This window comes from Boleophthalmus pectinirostris, unplaced genomic scaffold (assembly GCF_026225935.1).
Source record: "Boleophthalmus pectinirostris isolate CB_2022bp ecotype Guang Dong unplaced genomic scaffold, ASM2622593v1 HiC_scaffold_22, whole genome shotgun sequence".
Taxonomy (NCBI): Eukaryota; Metazoa; Chordata; class Actinopteri; order Gobiiformes; family Gobiidae; genus Boleophthalmus; species Boleophthalmus pectinirostris.
This window is the reverse complement of record NW_026571190.1, coordinates 16,297,022-16,318,061: the sequence shown is the minus strand read 5'-3', so window position 1 is coordinate 16,318,061 and position 21,040 is coordinate 16,297,022. Positions and strand designations below refer to the sequence as shown.

Here is a 21,040-nt window from a genome sequence, read left to right as displayed (position 1 = left end):
TTAGTGATTTAGTGATTATTAATATTTAGAAAGTACATCGCGTGGGAACTCGGTGTTCCAGGTGGCTACAGTATTCTAGTGGAGCTAGTGCCAGGCCGTCATGAGGTGAGGGTTAAATGCATGCATGTGATGCTGATGTGAGGACCCCATTCTCAAATGAGTAAGCTCGCCTCCGCAAAAAAAAGGAGGAGAGCAAGGGCTGCGCTCCCATTGACTGAGTGAAGAGAGAGAGGAAGCGAGCAGCGGGCTCCGCCTATCGCCTACCGCCCCACAGGCATCCACAGTCCGTACAACGCGGAGGGAGGCAGCGCGCGCAGCCGACTAAACAGGGGCCCTTCATCTCGAATCTAAAGCATGGACTCCCCGTGATTGAACCCGGCGGTGGAGGGGAAAGGAGGGCCAGCGGGGGGTGGGGGGGACCGACACCGCCAGAGAACCGAACGAGAACAAACTCAAGCACAACCGCGGGTGCCTGCTACCATGAGCGACTTGCACTATTCGGCCGAGATGTCGTGAGGTGTGGCTGGTAACGCTCCGGGATCCTGTCAGCCGAAACGACACGCCGAGGAGGAGCCGGTGGAGGTGGAGGAGGGGTCGTGGTGGAGAAGATGTCCGCCTCGGTGGGGCCCCAAGGCGGCCCTCGCCCACCCACCGCGCCGCCATCCATGCCGGATTTACCGGACCTTAGCCACCTCACCGAGGAGGAGAGGAAGATCATTATGGCTGTGATGGCTCGGCAGAAGGAGGAGGAGGAGAAAGAACAAGCCATGCTAAAGTAAGCGCTGTCTTTTCCCGTTAACTTAATCGATCCAAGTGTTTTAAAGCGAGCTGCCAATTACAACCAACAGTAGCTAATGCCTTTGTAGTGAGCCCTCACCCATCAGCAAAAGCGATTCATTTCCTCTGCTCTGCCATCACTGGTGAGCGTCAGTCTTGAGAGGCGCTGAGATGTAGCCTTCCAATCACAGTGCAGCCTAGCCATACGGGCCTATAATGATTTATCAGAAACACCACTGGCTTTGATACTGATGCCGTCGATCAATAAATGAAGACGAATTCCTGTCAGTGCCTGTGGAGATGACCTGAAACCAGGTCAGTTGTGTTACAGGTGCAGCAGAGGGGGCTTCTTTGGGTATGGGCTGTGACTATGTCTAGCTATGAATCTAGCTATTACACATATACAAATGAGTCTAAACCCACTGTCAGGAGCTGTTCTAAGCCAAGCCATAGCTCAGGGTGGAGTAGTCAGTTGGAGGTTTGTGTGCTCCCACTTCTCTCTCGTGTGGGGGGGGAGATGGTCAATAGTGCAGGCTACAATGACATTATGGTCTACATAGGCCCCTGATGAGCGCTACTGAGCAGGTTGTTTGGCCGACAGACGGTGGTGTTGGTGGTGGAGCAGATCTTTTCACCGTGGAGGAAGGAGATGGGGTGTGGTTGGAAATCTTAGCAGGCCTAAAGCTGTTATTCATGGGGAAAAACTGATATGAGGTAACTTAACATCTATGTGGCTAAAAAAATGAGCAGGGGTCAAAACCATTACAATTCAAATGCTGTGATATGGTACATGTGGTTGGTTGTGAAGCTAAACAGATGTGGAGTGAAGTAGCTTTGACATATTAAAGGGCCCATATTACACTTTTTCTGATCTACGTTATAATGTTGTTTCATCATCAAAACATACTTGGATTTGTCTTTTGTTTCATTCACACGTTTAACCCATAAACTCTGCATATTTAAGCTGTGTTCTTCTCTCAAACAGAAAACACTGTTCCACCTTGTGATGTCATGTGGTAATAGAGGAAGTGCTCCCTTGTATAAACTCCATGGATCTTCAATAGAATAATTTGGAAAATGTCAGCCCACATGAATTTCCAATCTCTACTAAACACAATGTAAAAGGTAGCTGTTAAATTGACAACTACTGCTTCATGCCATCACAAGGTGGAACGAAGCATTTTGAGCTTCAGAGAGGGAGATTAATAAGACATTACTCAAACATGTATGAAGGAAACAAAACACAACTCTAGATATGTTTTTGAGAAGGTAACAGTATTCTGACATGGCTTAAAGCTCACAAAAGTCAATTTTGTGTAATATACCTGTAGGACCTTAAAGTCTTAGCTACCAAGTGAACACAAAGAAGATAATGCATGAAATGTCAATAGCCTATTTGGTCCTAATCAAGTTCCCTGCACACAATAAAGACAGCTTTCATCTGATAGTTGAGGCTTCCAGTTATAACATTCTTCTAGCTACAACATAGATTCAGTAGCATCTGTCACAATGAAAAACAGCATACATGTTAGTGGCAATGAAGCAAAGTATATTAGCTGTAGTAGCAGTACGAAGACCAAATGACTGGTTTAACATTATGATATGGACCAAGAGTGACATATTTAGATTTTGATCAGTTTCCTATAAAACATAAAAACATGCTTATTGCTGCAGTGATCATTCCTTCATAAACTTACAACTTTAAATAATTATATAGACAAAGATGACACGCAACACATTTATGTTCTATACACTGTATATTTAAAATAAGTATTTAGTCGCAGCTTTTCTACTTATGGCCTATGGACTTACTTACATATGGCCACAACTAGCTACTTCCTATTAGAGTGATAGCTGAAGCTCTCTTCCACAGTGTATCTCAGTAAGCACCCATGTTTCAAGTGCTAAAAGCATATAATGTAGACCCAACATGCCTCCATGGTAGCTTTGGTGTTAATGGCTGTTTGGATTTCCTGGCTGAGGCAGGAGGGAGAGGCAGGCACACACTGGCCTCTGGAGGGGAAGTGATGTATTTAATGTTCCATGAGGCTCAGCTCAGGTTCACTCAATAATGGCTTCATCATCGGGCTAATCACTAATCATGGGCCGAGTGTGTGGACTGGACACCAAAAAAGGAATGGGCTTTTATAGGGGATTATGCAAATAGCAGGGAGCAGTCGCAGAGCAATGCTACAATCTGACATGTTTACTACAAAGCATTGTGGAGGATTATTATGCAAGATGCTGAATGGAGATGGGGAGAGTTAGTGCACTATAGAGATTGTATATGCATTCAGATACTGTCTCAGTACACTGTGGGCACTACAAGAGAGAGGATTTGTTTTTAGACATCCTGTGAGGACATGCTTCAAAACACTACACTTGCTTATATCAGAGTAAAGGCTGCATACTAATATATATATATATATATATATATATATATATATATATATATATATATACATAGTACTTACTAAGTTAGTTACTTAGTTACTATGTATATTTTGTAATGCCAAAATATACACAGTAACTAAGTAACTAACTTCTTGGGTTCTTTTTAAAGACAATACAGTAGGAGGTGTATTTACCTTTTACTGTCACTGGTGTTGGTAGCGACGTGTCGTATATTAGCTGTTGTACTTCCTGTAGGCATGGTCAAGCTGATGGATGAGGCAGGTTGCTTAGACTGACCACGCCTCCCGTCACCCGGTGGTCCCTGGGGGAGGGTGTTCCAGGTGTGTGAAAGGAGGAACGCTCCGTCATCACAGTTAATGGTGTCCATGCTCCATTTCCTGATGAAATCCTGATGATCATCAAGTTGTGTTGATGATTTCCTGGCCTCCCTGATCCAGCATTTTAACTTGTTGTTGTCAAATCCAGTGACCCATTCTCCATCTCAATTAATAATGTGGTTATTTCTTTTACAGTGGGATGATATATGGCGGATTTTAGGTTTTCCTACTCTGCTTTGTCTTTTTGTGTTCTGGTGAGTCTCCCTGATGTTTACTTGATCGGATGTAAAATGCCCGACCCATTTCTCCTATGTATTATTTATTGAATGATTTGCATTGGATTTCGTAGATGGTGTTGCATTTTTGTTCTTGTGGGATTTTATCTTTTGGGGTGTACTAGCTGTTGGTGGAGGTTTGTGTATGGATTGATTACCGTGCTTATGTTTTATTTTTCCATGACTCTCTGGTTAGGTTCAGTTATTCTTCTAATGTGTTTCTTTTCATAAAGATGTAAAAGAAATAACCACATTATGGATTGCGATGTGTCATTGGATCGGAGAACAACAAGTTCAAAAGCTAAAAGTACTTCAGTAAAAATTTTGGTTACTTACCATACTATGAGTAAGTCTGGCTTTTTGTTTACAATATTAAATGATTAGAACATTTGTGTTTCTCATACCACCATCACACCAGATATTGTGCATTATTTATTGTTGTGATAATTAATTTGAAATTGTAAGTCACCAGTGTTTTGGGGTTACTATGATGCAGTAAAAAATAATTTTGCAGAATGGGACTTTTTTACATTTTCAAAGATAATTTAAAAAAGAAAATATAGTCTTCCTCTCCCCCTCCACCACCAGGTTCTCATCAGTGAAATTCTAGTCATGGGCTGCATTTGCTATGATACACAAAAATGTACAATGAAATAAGGTTTCACAACTTGATCATTACAACTATATTACCACTGTAGATCTTGAAATTGGTGGAAATAGATCATATATATGGTATGTAATGTGTGAAACAAAATAATTGGCTTCATGTGCTGCTTTAGCAGCTGTGAGCCTGCCTTCCTGAGGAACATGCTGTACTCAGGCTGTGTGTTGTTGTGGTTCTTCCTGGTCAGCACTGTCCAATCTGAGACCTGGGACCCGAGCAGCTGTTGGAGATAAGATTGTGGTGATACGCACTGTCTCTGTTGGGTTTAACACCAAAGATATACTCACACACTAGGCTTTATATACCCCACCAGACCAGATACGAGTCTGGCTTAAATTTTGACATGTAAACATTAATTGTCTCAGTCAATTTAAACTGTCCATATTATGCTCATTTTGATCTATGTTATAACATTGTTACGTCATTACAAACATACCTGGAGTTGTGTTTTGTTTCACTCACGTGTTTAATACACAAACCCTGCATATTTTGGGTTCTTCTCTCACAATCTGTCCCACCTTGTGATGTCATGTAGTAATACAGGAAGTGCTTCACAGTGTTTTTAACATCCATGCGAAAACAATCCTGGAGTTGATCGTGCAGGTTAGTTTCAATATTTTTGAAACATTCATTATGTCTGTCATGTTCCTTATCATCATTTTTTTTTCTTATCAGCTAACTCAGCATGAATGAATGAATGAATGAATGCCCTATAAGTAAATTTGTTGTGCTAATACCTCTTTCTGATCCAAAGTTTGTCAAATTGGCTTCTGGTCAGTCCATACAAAGTCAATAGCTGAGCTGTTACTTAATGATTCCCAGCACTAACAAACACTGTCTATGCCTAATACGTTATAGACTCTTTCCATTGACATACTAAGCCTCAATTGACTTCTTAATCCAGAGGCAGGTAGTGCAGGAGAGCTGAGCAAGTGCAACAATGATCTGATGTCAAAAAAAAAAAAAAAGTCACACTTGATTTAAAATTTTAGTCGCAATAAAACTTTAGAACACAACAGCACACAAATTAGTCAATTTTTACTCTTTTTTTTTTTTTTAGCATTTTCAAATGTACACTTATTCTTCATTTTACTCATAACTGTTAACCTGCAGGCAAGCACTTTTAATTAAATGAAGACACTGACATAAAACAAACAAACAAAAAAACAAACAAAGAGTACAGTGGCTTTAAAGGTGCAATACATAACATTTCTGGCTGAAAGTTTGCTACCTGCATGTCTCCATGTAGACGTTGCTGTTGCTTTGCCCAAAATGTTGTTTGGCATTACTTCTATCTCCATTGAGATAAGCCATGCCACCAGACCAAGACCCAGCCCACAGTAAGAATGTAGATATTTGCATAAAAAATGTTTTACATACATGCAACATATAATTTTAATACTTTATGTAAAGGGTAACGCATGTGGCAACTACCTGTAATACAATATAATTATATAAAGAGTTAGCTTTACTGACTGAGGGATATACTATATATCAAGCGTATTGTGTAAAGTAATGTGTTACAGATCACCACTTTTGAGGTTTTCCAAAATGTAAATACAGAATTGATGTGTAAAATATTGATACAGTCAGCAGAGAGGGGGCAGACGCTCACAGACAGAGGAGCAGGGCCTGGAGGCTGGTATGATGGTGGGTGGGTTTAATGGAAGCACTTGAAGTAAACACAAAGTTGTAAACTGTTATTTTTAGCCCAATCTTCATGTACAGGCATGCTCCAAGTTATATACTGTATTGTGTAACACTGTCAGGAACCAGGATTGATTTATATCTAAATATCAAGCTATCAAGATTTTGTTTTACTTTTTAAAAAGTAGAACAAAACAAAAGTAGAATATAATATATAGTACTGCACCTTTAACAGTGTATAAGTTTAATGTATTTTTAATTCATATTGTTATGCATTAAAGATACCATCTGATTGAATGTGCAAACAAAGATTAGATTCTGGATTATTCAAGGCAAAAAGTGGTCATGTGATGCTTTGTGGGCTCACACTTCTTTTTTAGTTTGCAGTTATACACTAAATGTGGATGATTAGTTATAATATACAGTATAGCTGAAATAAAGACAGATGGGGCAGAACATTGAGGATGGGGCCATAGAAGGACACATAGAGGATTTAAAGGTTTCGGATTAAAGTGATAAAATTGAGGGGTGCACCGTAATCTCTGTATCTCAAGCGCATCCCCAGGCCTTGGCTCCAGGGGCATCCAGGGCGTGCCGCAGACCAGCTCCTGTTTGATACCACTATCCACTAAAGGGTATGCAGGGGTGGAAGGTCAAAGGCACAAAAACTACACTGTATATATGTAATTATTAAATGTATGTTATGTTATGCATGCAGTCAATAATGTCTAGTAGCTACAGCCAGGTAAAAGATTTTCTGCTGTGTATTGTCAATGCTAGAACTTGTTTATCCCATTATACATAATGTCTGCGTACCAAGATTGTGTTACATGTCCTCCTTTGTCCAGCTCTTGATGTTATACAATTTTGCCTTTATGGTAAGTAATTTTATATAATTTCTCGACAATTTCGTTCTGAAATTAATTGCAAATTACTGTAATTAAAAGAACATTTTTTAATGACTTTTTTTTTTTTTTCATTACAGGTGCATTATGCAACTGCTTGTCTCTATGGAGATGTTATTGTGCTTCCTAGAATATTCCACAGTATGATGCTAAACATGTTTATCTCTATGGAGACAAGCAGGTGACATTACAAATTTGCAAGTCTATGGAGAGGTCGGTTTGCCCTCAGTGTGAATATGTTTTTAGTAATATAAAACACCTGTAATTGAATAAATCCAAGATAGAACATGACAGGCAAAAACATATCTATGAGATAAGGTAGATGGGCCCCGACAGTGACTTTGGTTCCATAAAAGGTAACTCTTGCCTCTTTAATCAACAAAGCAGTCACTTCAAACATTTGCCCAAGAACTATATTATGTTTTTTTTCCCACTAACATGGGGAGACTTGCACTTTCCAGGGCCGTTTGGAGGTTCCAAGGTTTCTGAGAGAAAAATGCTAATGTTGAATTATGGATCAGCTCTGAAAATAGCACACTTGGAAGTACTTCCTGAAATATTTAAATATTCACTCCAGTGGCTACTGTTGATGCTCTCAAACATGTTTTTCCTTGTTAACCTGCTGGAGTTTCTTCAGACTAACTTATTATGAATTAGACATTGTGGAAGTCCATACATACTGTGGGATAGAAATGGAAATATTGATAACACTGGAAAGGTATTTTTGGAGATATGAGAAATCATGTCTATAATGCATTATATTTGTTCTTGTAGGTTTTACTCTAAAGCCTCTAAGGTGAGTGTCTCTGAATGAAGTTCACAGATTCTCACTTTGGCATTGTTTCTGAGTACTCATCCTCTCAGTAGAAGTACAAGAAGTCCTGCTGCACTTGGGCCTGTGACACTAACACATTTTGAAATGCGATATATTGACAAAGAAAGAATAGAAATTTTGCACATAATCAATGAGTAAAGTTATCACATAAGCTGCAAAAAATGTACAGCAGAATGAAAAGCTTTTTATAGCTAATTTGTATCGCAAATTAGTCATAGAAGTTCTTTATTCAACCCTCCACAGTTCAAATCTCATAGTACAGGAAAAAAAAAAAAGAAGTTTCCCACTAGAATAATGAAAAGTACCCATGATAAATATTGACCCCCTAAAATTATTGTTTCATCTATCATTTATTGAACAATGAGTAGATGTAGTGTTGTGACAGGCACTGGAAAGTTAGATCACATAACGTATAATATGACGGTAATATGACTTTTAACAAGGAACAAAAATATCTGAAAAGTATTACAATATGACTGAATGACTGTATAATAATAACTAAGTAATTTACATGATAAGTTTTGGAGTTTTTTTTCTATTTGTTCCCTTTTTTATCTGGTGTGATCTGATTTGTTTTTACAGCTGTGACAGTTTGAGATGTGGTTAATTTTTACCCCCTGTATCAAAGAGGGCAGGGCTCAGAGCGAAGCATCTGTGGCCTCTCTCACACCCGCTCACGCTCAGGAGGAGGGCAGGAGGAGAGGTGATATCATGACTTTTTATGTTATTTTGATGGACTCCTGATCCCATTTCAGAGAGAGACACATCACCGTCATGAGAACTAAACTGCGGGTCTAAACATGGCCTAAACCAAACCCCAAAACTGAACTGAAATAGCTGATTCTGGGCTACATACCTAAGAAACTTTGTGATTGAAAAGGAAGATGTAATGCTCTCAGACCTCTCCTGTTTAAAGTTTAATGAGGAGAAGATCTTTGCTCTGACCAGTACCACTGTCTTTTCCTCCTTGTGCTGTTCTGTTTGTCTGTGGTCAGAAGACGTAATGGCAGCCAATCTTTACATCCACTCCTGCTCTCAAAGTGATCCTCTGTATACAGTACTATGGACTGGTTGTTTAAATTGCTTCCAGTGCATCTCCTTCAGCATTGCAATGTCAGAAATAATTTGTTCCACTTGGTCATACTGTTAAAAAGCTTTGTGAACTGTAGAATGTAAATAGGCAGTGTTGAGCTTATGGCTTGCTAATATATTATTGTGGGAGTGTCTGTCACCTACTCCTTTGTAGGACATTAAACTTAATTACCGAATCTCTGTGGGGGTAGAAAAAAAAAAAAAAAACTATTGAAAACATTAAGAACAAAGGCTTATTTACTATGTTGGCATGGGTCTCCACAGACATAATACCCTTTCAGAAAAGTTTTTAAAATGATACTATGTCAAGAAGTGCAGGAATAGGATCTAATCAATATGCAAGAACGTAAACAGACACAGCCAACTACATTAGATGGATTTTGTTGGTCAGACCCTGGCGGATAGAAACATAAAGGCAGGGAGAGTATGGTAGATTTAAACAAGAAAGGGTGCTTGATGATTATACTAGTACAGTGGAGACAGATTAGGAATGACTTGAGATGTCTGTCTCAAATGGGAACAATGTGCAGAAGAAATATGTTTGTTTGTGCTAGGATAGGATTCTTCCTGCTCCCATTTCAAACTTACTGGAGTTATTGATGGCATTCCTTAATTAATGCTCATCCTTCATTTTGATTTATTATGTATTTTTCCAAATGAAAGTTTTCACATAAAATCAGATGTAAAAGGAGAGGTAACGCTGTGACTGGTTGACAACAAGAGACACACAGTAGTCTTGTCTTCCTGAATGAATATACACTTTGGTCGTGTACCATTTCTGTTCTTGCCACCTCAACTTCTCAATTCCCAGTTGTAAACCCGCCCCATTGAAGAAAAAGTCCCATAAAGGAGCAATGCATGCTGCTTCCAATTGGCTCTCTCTTTTCAGTAGTCCTGATTGACAGATGAGGATTCGAGGAGTCAAGTGCAAAGAAATGGGACGCAGCCTTTAGCTTTTTTCAGCAAGTAGAGAAAGAAAAACAGTGAGGAAGGCCTGTGTAGTGAAGGGGAGAGGCGTGGGCTGCTCAGGGATTAGAGGTTGCCTGTATAATTACTCCACTACTTCAGCATCTCGAGTCCTGGCTTAAATGTCACCCAGCAGGCTACATAAGGCCATGTGCTTAGAGTGTGATTACAGTCAGTTCATATGCCACTGTTTAAAGACAATGCTTCAAATATAAATAATGAACTAAAGCATGTATTTTATGCATTATTTTTGAAATGTCACATCCAAATGTGTAGGTCACTTTTTTACAGTTTATTAATTGTAAATGATTGTAATAAATGAATGAATAAATAAATAAAAATGATTTAAAACAACTATTTAACTAACTGTAAATACAATCCATTGACTACCTGTTTAAAACTACAGGACAGATTCAACCTTTCAAATCTATAGATCTGTGGCTGAAAATAGGAGGCAGGTGCAAAAGGAAATTTTCTGAGCACTCTGAGCTGGACAAAATATGGTTGCTCAAATATGTATGAATAACTAATTACTATATCTAATGTTGAGGAAAATAATTATAACATAATAATATTAACAAATATGTCAACGATAATACATTTTTCAATACACATTTTCCTTAGCACTCCTCTTCACATACAGTCAGTGGGATTAAATCTTGGTATCAATTACCAAAATAATCCTGACATCCCTACCATCACATGCATGAATCTTAGCCATATAGCTGTCTATCATAAACAGTGCATCTTGGAGCCCTGTCAGCTCATCCCAGTCCTTCCATCACAAAGGATTGAGAAAGTGCTCAGGCTGAGCCTATAGAAGACACACAGGCCATCTGCAGTGGGCTTTATCTGTGTCTGTGGTCCAACTGTTTATAGCCTTTGACAGAGGAGGGATTTCACATTACTGTTGTGTTTTAATGCAACATGGCAGACAGAAAATTTGATAAAATGTTTTTTGTTTTTGTTTTTTTTTGTCATTTGTCTTTATTATTTTTTGAGTTTTATTTCTTTGGCCTGTTAAACAGACTCCACATTAACTCTTTGGACCTCAGCCGAACTTTTTAAAGAGAAAACACCTATTGTTCATGTAACAAAGTAAAATCAGTTTAGCTCCAATGTAGATATATTGCATAAGCAGCTCTTATGGTCAAAATAAGAGTGCTGTGTGCTCTCTGCATCTAATTATAAAGCATTTGTCCAGCATTACTTGTGCGCTGTTAGCATGCTAGCTGCTATTAAAATTACTGATGGCTCTTCTCTGCCCTGGCCTCTGAAAGTCTGAAAACATGCTCATAAACTCAATATGATGATTAGCATTCTCTGAATCACGTTTTGGCGAGTTTTCAAGACAGTGAAATAAGGGACATCTTTACTATGGTCACTGCTTTCTTTGGCCAACCAGTGTCCTAATTATACTTTTAACATTTCACTTTTAACAATACTTTAGACATTGTCATGCAGACCCAACTCATACTCATATATGCAAAGTACAAAACTACAATTTAGAAACTTCAGTTGCTTTGAGAACATAAAGCATGTGTTACAAAGCATTACTAATACTTTATCCATTCTTTCTCTACAGGTGTATTTTGATAATATAAGAAATTGTTTTAAATAATTAAATTCAATTATGAACTAAATAATCATGGTTGTTGGAAAAATTAAGCAGCTCTAATGCAAACTCTGTGTCAACAAGGTTCACAAATTCAAATTGTTTTCAAACATATTTAGTTTTCTTGGGTTTATTTAAATATTCACTGGTCTACTTAGTACTGACTGAGTGATCGCAGTTGCCAGTTACCACAGCACACCTCCTCCTCCCTCCCTGACGTGATGAGGCTGCGTTTAGGTCTGTGTCATTATATTGTCTGCTCTTCTCCCTCCTCCTCTTCTTCACACGTGTTATTATTTATAATCGGTCCCAGGATATATCGGCTTCTGCTCCGTGGCCCACGCTCACTTCCTGTTTGGCTCTGTTTGGTGCTCCTCCCCAAAGACATCTGCTGCTTATATCCTCTGCTTTTGAAGAGGAGAACAGTAGAGATGCTTTAGGCACTGTACACAAATATTACCAAGGTGCAGTTTGTGTCAAGAATAGGTGATTAAACTTTGATAATGTTTCCTGTTTTCAGTTTTTTTGTTTAGTTTTTTTTGTTGTTGTTGTTGTTGTTTTTTAACCATATTTTTTAAAAAAAGAAAAAAAAAGTGACTTACGTGAACGTAGTATGTAACTAGAAAAGTACTCCGCCAAGGACTACCCCCATTTTTTATATAAATTGTGATAAAATCAGTCTTCTGGATCAGATCCGGATCAGCCTTTGGAATATGAAAGAGGATCCCATTGTCCATCCCTGAGTCAAATTTCATGGGGTTTGGTCAATAATTAACCGAGATATTGAGAAACAAATTTTTTGGCCCCATTTACCACAATGTTAACTAAAATTTCAAAGTAATCCAGAATCCAGGATTTCTTCCAGATCACCCCCAAAATGAAATCAGTTCTTCCTTTTCACATTTCCAACAAATCCTGAAAATTTCATCCAAATCGGTCCATAACTTTTTGAGTTATGTTGCTAACAGACAAACAAACAAACAAACAGACAAACGCCGGCAAAAACATAACCTCCTTGGCGGAGGTAATTATTTCCATTGAATAAGTTATGGTAAATTAAAGGGGCTATGTTACTATGGAGTTCTGTTTTGTTTCATTCACACACACATGTTTAACACTCAAACCCTGTATATTTAGGCCTTTTGAACTCATATGGTGATACAGGAAGTGCTCCACTGTGTTTTTAAATGCCATACTCCTTCACTACAAACTTTCAGAATTGTCAATCTCTACTGGTCTCTACTTTACAAAATGTAAAAGGAGCTGTTAACTTGAAAAATTTTGATGAGGTGAACATGAACATTATAGCATGGATTAAAGCTTGCAAGAGTCAATTTGGTGCAATATAGGACCCTTTGATGTATAGCTTCTCAAAAATCTTAAAGCAAAATAAAAAATATAAAAAATAACAATACAGTAAAAGTAATCATTACATGTATTGATAATAGGTTTTCTACTCAAGATAACACTAAAGGAAATGCACACTATTTACACCATTAACTGATCAGCTTAAGGTTTTCCTACTTTTACCTGTTTTATCTCTGCTTCCTTCCTCTCCTCTTCCTCACATGATGCCCCTTTCTTTAGTTCCAAATGTTCCTGTGGGACTATTGATCTGTTTTCACTGTTGGAGCAGCTGTAACAAAAAGCCCATATGGTTTACAAACCCACTCCAAACATTTGCATAAACTACAGGGTAACAAAGGTCAGCACTACTCTACACTGAAAAGAATAGCAGTAAGCAGTAGTAGCAACACGTACAGTACTTTGTAAGACTTTATAGCAATCAGTAAAAAAAAACAAAACTGATTTATTAATAGGTTTTCAAAAGGTAACGGGTTGACAGTTGTTGCTATCTTGAGATAGTGAGATCTTACTATTTTTTATTTATTTATTTATTTTTTGTATTGGCACTTTCAAATATTAAATACAAAAAGTATAATACAAATATATATATAATACAAGTATAGTACTCTAGTACTTTTCAAGTACTAGAGTACTGGTAAAGAAATATAGACATCCACAATCAGTTTTTAAAACACTGGAATGTGGGGATAATACAAAGCCAGTTTCATAAGAAGGTGCCAGCAGTGATCAGCAGAGAAAGACAGGAATAGGTCGTCTGCCCCATCCACACCATACCAGTGTACTCACCCTTAGGCATTTGTGTATTCATAGACTTGTAATTAACAACTCCACACAAGTGACTGGAGAGAAATAAAGAGACAAGAGAGACAGAAAGAGACAGAAAGAAAGAAAGAAAGAAAGAAAGAGGGAAGGGGTCATAGGTTTCAGCTTCCTGTTATATGGTGCCATTTTGGGGACAAGATATAATATTTTGTTTTGAATTGTAACTCAGTGTTCGCCAGGCTGGCGCCACCTAGTGCATCCACTCAATTTCATTTCTCTCCAGTAACTAGTGAAAACGGCTGATGATTCAGGCTAACTCAGTGTGGCGACAGTTCTGACTTTTCGTCATTCTGAAACTCATGGGTAGCCAATTGTGGCACCACTTTTTGATAGTTGACTACAGCAAAAAAGGTGCTTATGTATGTTTTTGTATTTTTCAAAGAGTGAACCTTAAAACATTTAGAGGGGCCAGGCAGAGGCCAAATTTACACCAACCCAGAGGTCAGTGGTTAGAATAATAGGACATGTTACAGTTTTGCTCCTCTCATTTCTGCTAGATGACAGAATAAAACTCAGAAACATTGTGAAATTGAGTGAAGAGAGTGTGTCTGTTTTTGGTACAATATTTGGGTTCAACAGCTGAGGTCCAGGCTGGTGACTGACCCCTGGTGGTGGCCCATGGGGACGCAGCAGCATCAGGCATGTAATTGATGAGTGTATGGCAGAGTGAGCACAGCCTTTCTTACATCAGACTAGAGTGGTTTTCATGCACGCTTCATTATTGAGTTTTATTTGTGTAGCCCTACATCACAACAAGAGTAGGATCAGAGAGCTTTAAGGACTTAAAGGGCTTATATTGCAATATTAATTTTAATGGTATTTCTTCATCATACGTGGAGTTGTATTTTGCACCTTGTGATGAAATGTTCTAATACAGGAATTACTCTACTTTGTTTTTAATCTCCATACACCTTCACTTGAATCATCTGGATCATTTTAAGTCTGGAATCTCTGAACTAAAGGTAAAGGGTAGCTGTTAACTTGAAAACTACTACTACATGATATTACAACGTGGAACTGAGCATTTTGAGCTTTGGAGATGTCAACAGACTAATAAACCAGGATTATTCAAACATGTGTGAATGAAACACAACTCCAGGTATGTTTTTGAGGAAGTACCAACATTTTATTTGTTCTATACAATATTGTAGTAACATCGGTTACTTTAACTTAACATAATTTCAGCTCTAAAATATTTGTGAATAAATTTTTGGCTACTTGGTTTAGAGACAGAAATATATTAGTTTGTTTGAGACAGCTTTCACTATGGCATTACATGTTTATCTCCATGGAGACAAGAAGGTGACCCCACAAAGAAAAGTTACAGGTCAGATTACAGCAAAAGTGCAAAGTTTTTGTGTGGCTATAGTAACTCTTGCAGCTGAATTAATAGATAAGTTTATTTTTATTCTGTGGAACATTCCAGACAAAGCACAACCTACATCAAAAAATTTACATGATGCATCTTTAAGCAAGCTATGTAAAGTGTCTTGCCCAAGAACATTTCAACCACCAACACGTGGTAACATGTTCTCTATCCCCCAGTGTTGAGCCAGTGTTGAGTATTTCAAGTATTTTTATCCAGGCTTTTGCTGTTAAAATAGCTGCACATTGCCTCTCCTCCTTCCTGTCTGACTCCTCTGTGACAGCAGCAGAGCGGGAACAGCTGGTACCTCGACGCCCGCTGTCACTCGGAGCCTGACGCCACTAGGTTTCCACGGCGACGGACCATTCTGACAGATGTTCCCATGGTGCCCAGTTTGGTGGCAATGATGGATGGATGGATGGATCCGAGGGGTCAAAGGGCGCTGGAGTGACGTAGCTGTAGTGCCAGTGTCATGTTTTTCCATTACCATTAAAATGTATGTTTAGCTTGTGCTACAGTAAAGTCTGTTTATGTTAGTTTACTTGAAGTTTCCTAGAGGTCCCATGTACTGTATTATTTAAGTTTTTTTAACAACATAACCTTATTGTAGAACTGGTATTTTACATGTTTAGATTAGAAACATGATAGATTAGATTAGATTAGATCTAATGATTAGATTAAAATAAATAATGTATGGCAAAACAAAATAACATATGTGCTCAGTGACAAGCTTTCTGTTGATGTACTGATTGGTGAAGACGTTCAAATGATATTAAAAACAATCGCCGCTAACTCTTACATTCAGAAACTTCTTAAAAACACATTGGCAAGCTTCATAGATTTGCACCTAATGATGTCATGAGGTGAAACTATAGCATTCTGAGCTCTGAATACAATAACATTTCACATTGTAGGTGTTAGCAATGCATACATAAGTGGAACAGGTCAGATCTTTGGAGAGGAGCCGTACAATGAAACTATATATTAATATAGTTTTGAGTTGTAAAAACACACATTATAATTGTAGGCAAATATTTAACACAGTGTGGCGACAAGCAGGTGGCAAATAGTCTGACCCTTCACCAGAAAAGTTGCATAAAGCACCATTAAATTTGGTATTATGTATTATATTTGGTACTTCATTGAAATAGTTCAGATATGTACAGTAAAAATAGTAAAAATAGAGTTGTGCTTTGTTTCATTCTCACATGTTAAACACACAAACCCTGCATATTTAGGTTGAGTTACTCTCAAATGGAAAACACTTTGTTCTACCTTGTGATGTCGTGGTAATATAGGAAACGCTACATAGTAATTTTAAAGTCCTTACCCCTTCTGTAAAATCATTTGGATAATTTCAGCCCTGGAACTGCCTGGAAAGCCTCCACCTGATGACATCGTAAGGTTGAACTCAACATTTTGAGCTTTTTGAGTTGTAGACAACTTAAAAACATAGAGTTACTGCAACACGTGTGAATGAAACAAAACACAACCCCGGGTATATTTTTTAATGAGGTAACAACATTCTAAGAAGGTTTAAAGCTCACAAGAGTTAATTTTGCCTGGCATGGGAACTTTAAATAAATTGAATAAAAATTAAAAAAATAAATAAAAAATGAATAGGCCAGACAGGGCTAGCCAAAACAATTATTAGAGGAAGAACAAAAAGAAGATTTGTGGATGTAGCAAAAACTGACATGTTAGAGGAGCCTTGGCAATGCATAAAAGGAAACATAGCTAGAAAAAAGTTGAATTGAGAATACATTTTGATATAACAATGTTCTATTTCCATCCATTTGTGCTTCTGTAACCAAAACAATATCTGTGATAATCAGTGGTGACTAAGAGGACCATTTCTGGCATCCTTTAAAACACAGTGTAATTATGAATCAAGTCGTTCGCTCCTCCTGATTGGTCAAACTGTGTCCAGTTTTGGCCAGTCACACTTCCCCTCCCTGCGTCCTCTCTGTGGGCATCAGTCTGTTCCCTTTCTTCTCATGGAAAGATACCGCACTACTGATTCTGAATTAGCTTTAACATCCTTTGGATTTCTCTTTGCTATTTTGACTTTAAAAGAATGCCATATATCTTTCTTGGATAATATATTTTTGATTTGATCATGGTAGATGATACCCATCCTTTTGGATACTCCCAGCATCACAGAAGGTTGTCATATGATCATGGTTTTGATGCTGAGTTTTGTGGAGTGGGGAGCATGTCTGACTTCAGCAGACCCAGGTGAAGTTGATGCAAGCATTTTAGCTTTTGTTTGTATAAAATGGCACTTAGCGGTATGTTCCAAATCTGAAATGTACAGGAATGTCATTATACTTATTGGTGGGTTTTGGATGACTTGTGTTTATTTTATGTCTTGATAGATTGATAGATAGATACTTTATTGATCTTGAAAGAAATTCAAAGCTCTGCAGCAACAGAAAAAATATAAAAGATGTTTAAAGTAAGCTGTCCATTCATCAGCGATAGTGAGATTATGAACCTGATCATTTTAGCTCAGAGCAAAATTTCACTACTTGTGTTTGTGATTTATTTGTCTATTGTATGTATACAGTTGCTGAACACACATTTCTGTTGTAAATTAAGTTCAAGGTTCTAGTTAGTAATATGAATGACCTGGTTCAACATTGGAGTTTCCTTTTGAAAATACAATGTAATCAATAGGGGGAATGTATCTTGCCCCCACATATCTCTTATACTATTTATACAGTCTTTGCTTGTCTTCTCCCCTGGAAGAATGATATCATAGCAGACAAACAGACAATATGTGCCTTTTGGACACAAAGAATTTTGCGTGAATTTAGAGTGGTTAGAAAATGGGTCATAGCATCTCATAACTGCAGCTTGTGGTGGTTTGTAAATTACCAATAACACTTCAAATAAGAAACAGTGATACTCATGTAAAGATTAAACGCATCCACCACAATTATATAACCACAGTCATGTCTTTTATGTAAGCCGGGATACCACACCAGAATCCATGCACTACAGGCAAGATACAAACTAGGTACTCTTCAGTTGACTGGCAAGTGCGTAGGCTACACCAATGTATCTCCTGTTTACATCAAAGTTAAAGGTGAATGATGTAACTTAGCTTATTTCTATGGATATGTCATTGCTCTGTCTGGAACATTCCACAGTATGACTTTAAACAGCTTTACTTTACATTTATTCAATTACAGGTGGTATTATTCTCAAAAATACCTAGAAAAACAGGCATTCTGACTGTAAGTGGGGTTGCCTCTCCACAGATCTGACATGTAACTTGGTCCTGTTTGGTCTCTAAGGAGATAGAAAAGTTTTATGCCATACTGTGAAACATTCCAGACAAAGCAATAACATCTCCAAGAAGAAAAGTAACTGACGGACCCTCCACCAGAAAAGTTAAACAGTGCATCTTTTATAGGGCCCATGTTACACTATTTTCTGTTCTGTTATAATGTTGTTTCCTCATCACAAACATTCCTGGGGTTGTATTTTGTTTCATTCACACATGTTTAACACACACATGCTGCAAATTTAGTCTAAGTTCTTCTCTCAAATGGAAAACACCCTGTTCCCCCTTGTGATGTCATGTGGTAATACAGGAAGTGCTCCACTATGATTTAACATCTATACATCTTCACTGAAAACATGTGGATAGTTTCAGCCATGGAAGTGACCATCTCTACTGAACTTTTGTCAAGTAGAGATGGTCAATTCTAGTGGTAGTTTTCAAATTAATGTTAATTTGGAAACTACCACTACATGACATCACAAGGTGAAATGAAAACACAACTCCAGGTATGTTTTTGAGGAGGTAACAATATTATAACATGGCTTTAACCTCACAAGGGTACATTTTGCATAATACAGGACCTTTAACTGTAAAACATCTGGTTGCCTTTTTTCAGTCCCCAAAATAGCTATGTGTCTGTTAAGTCCGTTTGCACCAGAGACCAAACTTCAGATCTTTAGCTTCCACAAATAGAGCGATCCACTGCCGAGCTGTGAATGAAGTGGGGTAATTAAAGCTGCTGTCTGGGCCCCTGTAGGAGAGCTATGCTAACGCTGAAATGCTAATGCAGTTTTCCTCTGACAGCTCTGTTAGTGGGAGTTTTCACATGCACTGATTTGCAATTCACACTGTGGTTATTTCTATCACGGCATCCTGGGAAGCAGAGATGAAATTTCACTTAATTGCGTCTAGATGTTTTGAAAGGCAGCATTCAAGTCATTCTCTAATTGCTAGTTATTTGGCTTGCAAGTTGTTTCAATTGTTTCTTATTTATTCAGTTATTCATAAATCTCTTAATGTCCCCAACTGTTATCGCAAGAAATTCTGAGGTACGTTGACTTTGACAACCTAACGCTGTTGCTGAAGTGGATCAAAGAGTTTTGGAGTTGGATGTGTCTGTATATAATGAGCGATGTTTGTCACTTATTTTGTGATCTTGGCAGGTAGTCTGACAATCCAAATCATTACAGATTTGATGTCATTCAATCATTACTGGAAGCAACAGTATCAGTAATATTAGAAGCAGCTATATTATTGGAAGATATACCAAATTTGTATGTTTTAATAGGTCTTCTGCTTAATGATTTTGTAATGATTTATGTGGTGGTAAGTCAAAGATGAATTTCACAAGCACACATTTCACAATCATTTCACAGCAATCACACAGGTTAAGAAAAGAACACATGCCGAACTTAAAAGTAACATTCTAAAAAATGACCCTGGTAAAATGATGAAGAATCCTTTCTGGTTAAGGGCATGCCACCTGCTTGTTTCCATGGAGACATCTGCAATATTCCACTGTATAGCCTTAAGCATATCTTTCTCCATGGAGACAAGCAGGTGATGGCACCAGGCTAAGTTAACATGTCAGATCTGCAGAGAGAAAAATTGCATAGTGTAGCTTTAATCAAACAAATTTCTGACCACTCTCTCTTCTTTCCTGACAGGACGCTGCACCAGCAGTTTGAGAGCTACAAACAGGAAGTGCGGCGCATCGGGGCGGACACTAGGAGGCAGCAGACACAGCAGAAAGATGACGCGCCCACCTGTGGGATTTGCCGAAAGACCAAATTCGCCAATGGCTGTGGGCACTTGTGCTCGTACTGCCAGACCAAGTTCTGTGCTCGCTGTGGAGGACGGGTCTCTCTACGCTCCAACAATGTGAGAACAGTTCTGAGTCCTGTGCACTAAAACCACTGCTTCTGTCACTGTCTGTGCTTCTCAACACTTTGGTCACATGGGCAAAGTGTATTGGAAGAAATGCCTGGCACAACCATAGATCCTGTAGGAGCATTGTAATTGTGAAAGTATTGTGTATAGTCATTAAAGATGCACAACAGGAAGGAAAACGTAGGTTCTTCTGTCCACCACGCTGGCTCTTTGGGGTCCGTGGGTGCCAATGTTTCACCCTAATGTTAATGAAGGATGAGTCATTGGAGTGACAGGATTTTATTCATACCTACAGTTACAGTTAATCCTTACTCTAATTAGAAGGTACTCCATTAATTCTGCTAGTCCCCAGGATTGTCTCCAATTACCTGTTTCAATTCAAATGTGTTAATTCAAAACAATATCAATTATTTATTTCTATTGTTTTATAAAGCCAAAATAGCTTTTGATATTATCTATCTTTCCCAAGTTTTGATTAAACTGGCTTTATAACTACTTACTTTTTTTATGTTTTATAAAGACCAGTTAAAGTGAAGCTAGCTGTTATAAAATGAAGTGTAACCCAAGGGTCTACAGAACAGGCTCCAATTACAATTGACATGCTTCTTATTATATATTAGGGCTGGGCACGTTAACGCGTTAACTTTGCGTTAACTAATTAAGTCATTAACGATGACAATTATTTTAACGCCGTTAACGCAGTTTTTATTATTTATTTATTTATTTTATTGTAAACGTCTGTTTCTCACTGGCTTTTATTTTGGAAAAAGTCCACCGCGAGCGTTTCTTTAAGT

The 21,040-nt window shown here is 38.1% G+C and overlaps 1 protein-coding gene across 1 annotated transcript in view; it reads left to right on the top strand.

Moving 5' to 3' along the window:
* Window positions 1-608: 608 nt before the first annotated feature.
* LOC129410378 (regulating synaptic membrane exocytosis protein 1-like) overlaps window positions 609-21,040 on the top strand; it is a 36,868-nt gene continuing 16,436 nt past the window's right edge. The window contains exons 1-2 of the mRNA XM_055158442.1: window positions 609-775; window positions 20,024-20,237. Coding sequence (XP_055014417.1) covers window positions 609-775; window positions 20,024-20,237 — 381 coding nt within the window. The remainder of the gene's footprint in view (window positions 776-20,023; window positions 20,238-21,040) is intronic.